The sequence below is a fragment of the Plectropomus leopardus genome, chromosome 13, assembly GCF_008729295.1.
Source record: "Plectropomus leopardus isolate mb chromosome 13, YSFRI_Pleo_2.0, whole genome shotgun sequence".
Classification (NCBI taxonomy): Eukaryota; Metazoa; Chordata; class Actinopteri; order Perciformes; family Serranidae; genus Plectropomus; species Plectropomus leopardus.
In genome coordinates this window covers 28,258,024-28,265,891 of record NC_056475.1, presented here as the reverse complement: position 1 = coordinate 28,265,891, position 7,868 = coordinate 28,258,024, and the positions used below count along the sequence as shown (strand labels likewise).

The 7,868-nt window shown below is 39.7% G+C and overlaps 1 protein-coding gene across 2 annotated transcripts in view; it reads left to right on the top strand.

Annotated features, from left to right (window-relative positions):
* The first annotated feature begins 565 nt into the window (after positions 1 to 565).
* alcama (activated leukocyte cell adhesion molecule a) overlaps positions 566 to 7,868 on the top strand; it is a 110,314-nt gene continuing 103,011 nt past the window's right edge. For both annotated transcript variants that reach the window (XM_042498804.1, XM_042498803.1), the window contains exon 1: positions 566 to 846. In XM_042498804.1, the coding sequence (XP_042354738.1) occupies positions 789 to 846 (58 nt within the window). In that variant the 5' untranslated portion in view covers positions 566 to 788. The remainder of the gene's footprint in view (positions 847 to 7,868) is intronic.

The following is a 7,868-nucleotide window of genomic DNA, read 5'->3' as shown; positions in this document are numbered from 1 at the left end:
TTAGAATTATGTCACAGAAAAAATGGGCCCACATTATTTTATTTTTTTTTATTTATTTTATTTTTTTTTTTGCATTATCTTGAGGTCATTTTCTTGACTTGTTTTGTTTTTGATTGTTATTTTATTTTATTTTATTTTATTTTATTTTATTTTTTATTTTATATTTTATTTATTTTATTTAATCTTTTTTGTGTGCTTATTTTCTGGTAATTCTCTTGTAAATTTTTTACTTTTTTTTTTTTACTTTTTTTTTTTTTTTTTTTTTTTTTTGCTATTTTTCGGGTTATTTCTTGATAAGCTGCTTGTCGCCCTCTAATGTTTTGGACAGAAACTGACAGTGTTACTCTGTCCACTTTGAATGCCGCGTATTGTTATGTCAAAACTCCAGGCCTCCGCAATGAATAATCAGTCTACTTCGGAGGAAAAAAATCCGTTAAATATAGCCATGGGCTTTGTTTGTTTCTGACCCTCACGTCCATTTAGCCAAGGAGTTCCCATATTTCCGACAGCACCTGAAGGCAACATAACAAGCAAAACCCCCGAAGAGCCCGGGCAGCTTCCGCCTCCTCCTTCTCCTCCTCCCATCCTCCTCTCTTTCAGCTCTGTGTTTCACCTGCGCTGCCTCACTTAGTCACGGACTTTGGTATGTTTCGGACTTTCCACGCCTCTACCAAACACGAGTGACATATCTCGCGGGCCGTATTTGTACAGCTCAGACCGACTTAAACTCCTCATTTCTTGAAGCTCCGCGGACGCGTTCACAAACCCTGACAGTTTCTGTAAAAAGGATGGATTCTGCTGCTTTCCTGTTGCTGGCTCTCGTGAGCGCTGCGACTCTTTTCCAAGGTAAGCCTCATTAAAAATGTAACGTCAGAGGGAAAAGCTTTGACTAGAGTTTGAAAACGCTGGTTTTACACAGAATACATAGGCGATATACTGCTGCTAGGTTGTGTTTTGTGTTCACGAGTAACTTGCCGGTTAGCTTTCACCGGCATGATGAAGCAACTTCCACCTGAAGTTACGGCTCTGTGTCAGGTTCACGTGTTTATGCCCGCTGAAATATGTTGTGCGCGAGACTTTGGAAATTCCGCCGTTGGTTTATTGGGCTTTCATAGATAAGCCGTTTACTGTTAAAATAAAGAAATAAAGGGAAGTGCTGGCGAATATTAACCCTTTGAACCCTAAGCATATTGGCTCGATTTCGTAAAAAAGAAAGAGGCAATGAGCAGAAGAATAAATTACCAAAAAATAAGCAAGAAATTAGTCAAAGAGAACAAGAAAATTAGGCGACCTGGAAAATTGTAAAAAAAAAAAAAAAAAAAAAGTATATATTTCTCAAAAAAAACAACCTAATAATAATAATAATAATAATAATAATATAATCATAATATAGTAAAATAAAAATCTGGCATTTCATTTTATGCATTTGCAAAAAAATTGAAAAAAAAAAACTACAAGAAAATTAGGCTACCTGAAATTTAGTTGAAGAAAAACAACAAAAAAAAAATGACAAAACCCTTTGAGAGCGAAGCAGATTGGCTTGATTTATTAAGAAAACACAATGAGCAACAAAAGATAAAATGACCACAAAATTAGCAAGACATAGTGTGCCACAAACAACAAGAAAAAAACAACCCCCCTCCAAAAAAAGAGAAAAAAACCCAAATATTATTTTTGTAACATAGTAGTAAATATGTAATTGTTAATTTAGCTTTTCCCTCAATTTTTCTTGTTTTCCTCGACATTTCTCCCTCGCTTCATTTTTTCCCTACTAATTTATTGCAATTTCACACCAAGTTGTTCACTGCCTTCCACTCTCCCCCACTGCCACCCCCCCCCCCCACACACACATACACACGTTTTTGACAGAAATCGCACCATTTTCTCAGGGTTCCAAGGTTGAAATACTCGTGAAGGGCATCTGAACGCAGGACAATGACGGTGATGTGGCTCCAGGTTTTAGAGGGTTAACTATAGATTATGTAATCATTAAGGGCTCTGCCAGCTTTAAAATGTGGAGTCAGGTCGCTCCTGTAAATAAACAGGTGGGTAAACTGAACACAGGTGGCTGCTTTTCCCTCCTCCTCCGGTTTCTTTTAATAAAAGCCACCTCCCTGGCCAAACAAACAGCCGCCCCCCCCTCTGAGGAGCTGTCTCGCGGAGCTGGGTTTGAACCCCGGGGGTGAAAATGTGGCTGCTGCTATCTGATCATTTGTTTGTAATTAAGGATGTTTAAAATTCGGTCGTAATCCAAGCCTGTGTTTGTGTGTGTTGCGTGTGGCTGCGTGTGCGTCTTCGTGGGTCAAGAGGAGGCCGCCTCACGATAACACTTCATGTCATTTCATTTACTTTTGTCTTTCGAGTCAGAGGACATTCTTTCCCTCTCGAAAAGCTCGCATTTGTGCAGAGGATTGGCATTCTTGTGTGGGAAAATGTATTATCTAATGAGAGCGGTCCATTTATAGATTTATATTCGTCATGCTGAAGGGTACAACCTGGAAAATTTGAAAAGGCCCCTGGGGCTACCAAAACCCTATTTTGGGAGTGAGTGGTTTAGCCCTTGTGTAATCTCTGATGCTGATAGTGGATGGTTTTTTTATTTTGTGAGAAAGCAGGGAAAGAGTTCAAACACTATCACCAGCTCTGGCACCACTGACATTGTCTTGTGTCAGTTACAGAGGATAAGTCAGAATAAATGTCCCCGCAGCCCTTATCTATCAGTTGTCTCTGTCGCTGGCCGTCTCTCGTCGCTCACAGAGCTGCTCTTTGTCAGAGCGACTGGAGGGCGGTGCAGCCTGTCTGACTGGTGAGTGGGTGTGTGTGATGGGAGGGGTGGGGGGCGATTGGAGCTCGACACTCCGACACAGCCGGGGTCACCATCTCCATCACTCGATGCTATCTGGCCTGTCTCCGGATCAGTGACTCCACAGGAGGCTCTTTTTTGGTCACATTTCATTTGGTCCCTGATGAAATCCATATTTATCCTGCACATAATGACAGAAAGCAGCACAGTCGATAGCAGCCCAAGTCAGTTTCCAGCTTGATCTGTAGCATTCCTCACTTCAAAGAGGGAGTGCTTTCAAAGGGACTTTCAGACTTAAAAGTTTGAAGCCACGGGAGGCTTTTCAGGGTGACTTTGGAGTGGTGAGCTGCCAGCACAGATGTGAGGGGATACAGCAAAGTGTGGGCTGCTGGGAAAAAAAAAATGTAAAGGTGAAAGATAAACACTGTTTGGAAAAGTCATAATTAGTGACAGAGAACTGCATTTCAAGAGAGAGGTTTTTCACATAAGGTGTGTGATATAAGAGCGAGCTTCCACATAATTCAGTAAAGGTCCCCTGTTTTGTGAGCAAGCATTTTAGGTCTGCAGTAATGCTGCCTTCACGGGCTCCACGGAAATATCATAATAACCATATTTTTGAGTTACGAGCACATGAACGGAACCCACCTTAGTCGTAATTTCAATTGAGAAATTGGAAAATTTTGATGATACACAAGTTGCTGAGTTGTGATGTAAAAAAAAATCTAAAAAGAAAAGTATATAATATAAAATATATTAATAAACTGAGTTCATGAAGAAAATTGAATTTAGTGAATTCAAACGTGCTGTTTAATCCTTTGAAACTTGATCTAATTGACTTGACTTTCAAAAACAAGGGGCGAAGGCAAAGAGCAGCTGAACAAGAGATTACCTGAAAGTCTGCAGAAGAAAAGAGTAAAAGGTTATAACAAAAATATGTGAAAATGAAAAGAAAAGAAAACTAAAAAAAACAGAAATGAATCGAAAATGACCTGAAAAGTGGTTACAAGTAAATCTGTAATAAATCAGCAAGACACAAAAAGTAAAAACAATGATGAACAAGGAAATTACCTGAAAAAAAAAAAAAAACACCAAAAAAACCCTAGAAACTTACAGAAAAGTTTTCTGGACATTTTCCCTATTTTTAATATATAATGTATATGATAATAACATCTTTTCCTCTGTCTCATTCCTTTTAAAACACATTTTCAAGTTGTTTGCTTTTCCCATTTTACCAGTTCCTTGCTCATTGGCTTTTTTCATACCAACAAAAAATTCAAATGAATTTGCACAAGTTTTAAAGATGTAAAACACCAACATCCCATAATAACACAAGGATGGAGGCAGTGGTAGACCGGCAGCTCCGGTGTTCAGCGAGGTGAAATGAATGTTTTTGCCAATGGAGTCTGGCTTTGAAAAAAGTAGTTTCACTTTCAGTTCAGTTGGGAAGTACTGAGCATACAGCCGGATGAATGATTGACCTGGTTTATAAGAGTTTGTATACAGATGTTTTGATACAATTGTGTTGTTGTTAAATGTTGACCCCGATGACTTTAGTTCAGTTAGTTTGTTTTTGGATTCTTTATTCACTGTGGAGGCATGTGAGAAAAACACAATTTTTCTTCACAAATTCACCTTAACACAGTGAGAAATTGATACATAAATGATTGTTTGGGGGGAGAAATATTCCTTTAAGACTGTTATCAGCATTGAGGAAGAATGCAACCCCCTCATTCACTTGAATAGTGCCTCTACATTGATGCAGTGTTGGGTGTCAATGCAGACGGCTCAGGCAAAAAACATGCAGGCAGGGTCACCCGGATGACAAAAAAAAGTTGAACCTAGAGGAACTTTTGTCACAAAAAAATGCACCATCGCCCTTATCGGCAAGACATACATGCAAGCACACATTCCTGGCTGGATTAACATTGTGTGTCTGCTCTGTGTTCATTACAACAGAAGTGATTGTCGTTGTGATTAATCTCTAGAGTTGTGAAATCCTGTCTCACAGTAATGTGATCAACTGCTCTAAGATTTGTGTCTCATAAGGCTTTAAAATCATCGATCTGTTACCCAATCATTTCCTTTGACCTTAAGCAACACCAACGCAGTCTCACTTCTCCCTTTTTTTTTTTAGTCTGAACACCCCCGAAGTTCTTCATAATACATCCCTGAAGTCCTGGTCCCTTCATAAGATGATCTTTGTTCTACTAACCTCAGCCAGACAGTGCAGGTTTTGATTTTAACTGTCAGTACAGTTAGCGTTTAACCAAAAGATGGTCATGTTTCTGCTTTCCAGAAAGATCATTGATAGAAAGCAGTAAAGCACATGGAGAAGTGAAAGTTACCCAAACTCAGGTGGGGCGGGTATTTGGCCCCTGATGAAGGCCAACTTTGTTGAAGTGTTTCCACGCTTTCCTGTGTTGTTGGTATCACAGACAAAACTCAATTGAATTGATCGAATTAATGTATAATTTCTAAGCTTTAAATGTTTTTGTTGGCCTAGATCCATGCACTGTAGTAAGGAGAATATAAGTGACCATTGTTGGAAAAAAACAAGCTTATTTTTAAGTTCTGCTACCTGCCAGATATTTATTTACCACGTTACTAACACACTTTAAAAAGTCGACCAAATTGGTATGTTGCCAAATAAACAATTAATCCTCCCGGTGGCATGATGATCTGTCAAGCTTGCTGCAGCAGCATTTTTTAAAGTTCCCAATTTCCATTCCAGTCACAGGACTTTTCTCAGAGGACTCAGCGCGTTGATGACAGCACACAGGCTTGTTTGTCTGATCAATCTCCTTTTTTATTTATTTTTTTTAAATTTCAACAGCATTGTGTTGAATGGGACGTTTCTGTATTTGCCTTCAGGGTGAGCCAAATAAGAATGCTACTTTTGAAAACCACTTTTTATACATCTCCAAGCATGATACTTGCATCCTAATCACATTAACGGTAATCGAGTCATTATCTGTATCACCTTCATTGCCACCTGTGCCCAGGGACAGTAACCATTCATATTTGGAACATATGGTATAAGTACGTAATTGAAGAACTTAATCACAAACAGCTGAGGTCGTAGTTTGTAAAATAAAATAGAAAAGGATTGCTGGAGAGCTTCGGGTGCTTCTGTCTCCCTTATAAACCTGCTGGCTCTCTGCAGCTCCTTTGTCTCTGATGCAAAGCGCCCCAAATTCAAGATGCAGGCCACGGTGTCCTCCTGGCGGTTTCTTGGCTTAGGAGCACTTTGCAGTTTTTCAGCCTTCTTTCTGAGCTTGGCGTTCACACCCAGGTACCTCTTAGATACATTCATTCATCACCGGTTGATTTAACATGAATTGGTAAAGTACGGAGTTTGGTACTCAGCCCTGCCTGCTTAACATATTATGGGGGCATCTTGTTTGAATTTTTTTAACAGTTAACAAATTATATCAAAAACAGATCACTCGTGAACTTCAGTTGTAAGGAAACAGCTGCTTTTTCAAATAAGTGCATGTGGTTATGGTAGAGTATTTGTATGTATCCAAAATGCTTCAAAATGCTTTCTGATGCTTCAAAAGCATCAGACTGCCACCTCGCTTACTGAAGTGGACTCTGGGGACTCAGCCCCATTACAGTACCTGCTCCTTTGGTTTTGATCTTTGATCCTTTTTTAACACAGCTTATAATTCATTCCAGTCACTGTTATTATATTCTACCCAAATGCTTTGAAATGAACCTAAGTACTGAAAGTGTTAGGTTGTGGATAAAAGGTGAAGCTTCTCTAAACTGAGCTGTCCTCTCATCTGAAAATAAAAAAGGGGGTTATAGTTTTGATTGTGGGGGTAGCCAGACAAGATAATGGGTGTGGTATGCAATTAAAGTCACTTTAGCTTGAGGGTCGGGACAGTTGGAAATGCTATCTCCATCTGCCCTGACATGTAAAACGGCTCGTCTCTTTCTGGAGGGAAAATACCTTTGTGGGGGTCGGGGGTGGTGAGGGGAGGGGTGTGGGTTGGATATGTGAAGGCAGAGAGAGAGGGGGGGGGGCAGCTACTTTCAGCTACCTTTATCCAACAATCCCAGTAGCAGATTTCCCAAAGGTCACAGTGTGTTTGAAGCCCCACCTAAATCTTTCTGTCAGATGGCTTCAGTTTGATCTGTTATTCAGAAAGCCTACATTCAACCCCTTCCACTGCTCAGACACGTCACACAAACAGCCCATGACTGGCTGTTGTCATGTGAAAGGGGTTAAAGGTTTACAAGGTTCCTCTGTCGGTTATGAAAACTCCAGCTCCCATGATCTGCTGGTGAAATCATTTCAAAAGTCATGAAATGACACAGTGATCTAGCAAAATGCAAGGGTGCTTTATGTAAATTCTGAAAAACTGACATTTGGGAGAAACAGGGTTTTCACCTCCAGCAGCAATGATATATCTTATAAAGCTTAGACAGCTCGGGAATATCATGATGATAAAATCATCAGTTAGAAAAAATGTGGTGGTAGACTGTGGTCATGGTTTTAAGTCTACAGTAATACATCAGTGATTCAGCGCTACGGTTTCCTCCCCAGAGGGCCTGATTTCCTCCGTCGAGCTGGATTACCGTTTTAAGTCAGCAGCCTCGACAGGCAAAATGTGTCTGTATTTAATTGACTTGTTTCCTGCTCATTCACATGTAAATGCAAACATACTGTCAAATAAATGAAGATCTCCAAGAAACACAGCGGCTGAAACGCTGATGTCTATAATAAACTCACAGCTGGAAAAATAAATCAGTGAACAAAGCCTCATCACAAACTTAAACTTCATAAATTGTAACTTCTTGGAAATTATTTACCTTTCCTTGTTTTACTTTAGAAAGCCGTAAGAAGGTCTATTAGATGAGAGGAGTCTACTAATAAGTCTCTTACACAGTAGAGTATCAGGTATCAGTAACACTCACAGGGCTATTGTGTTTGCCTGGCCAGGCTGTGATGCTGTATGACTAATGACCATGACGCAACCTTTCAAAGCAGTTCAGTTATTTAAAAAAAAAAGGATACTGTCTTAAACGGCCAGAGGTTATAGCGTCATTTCCACTGCAC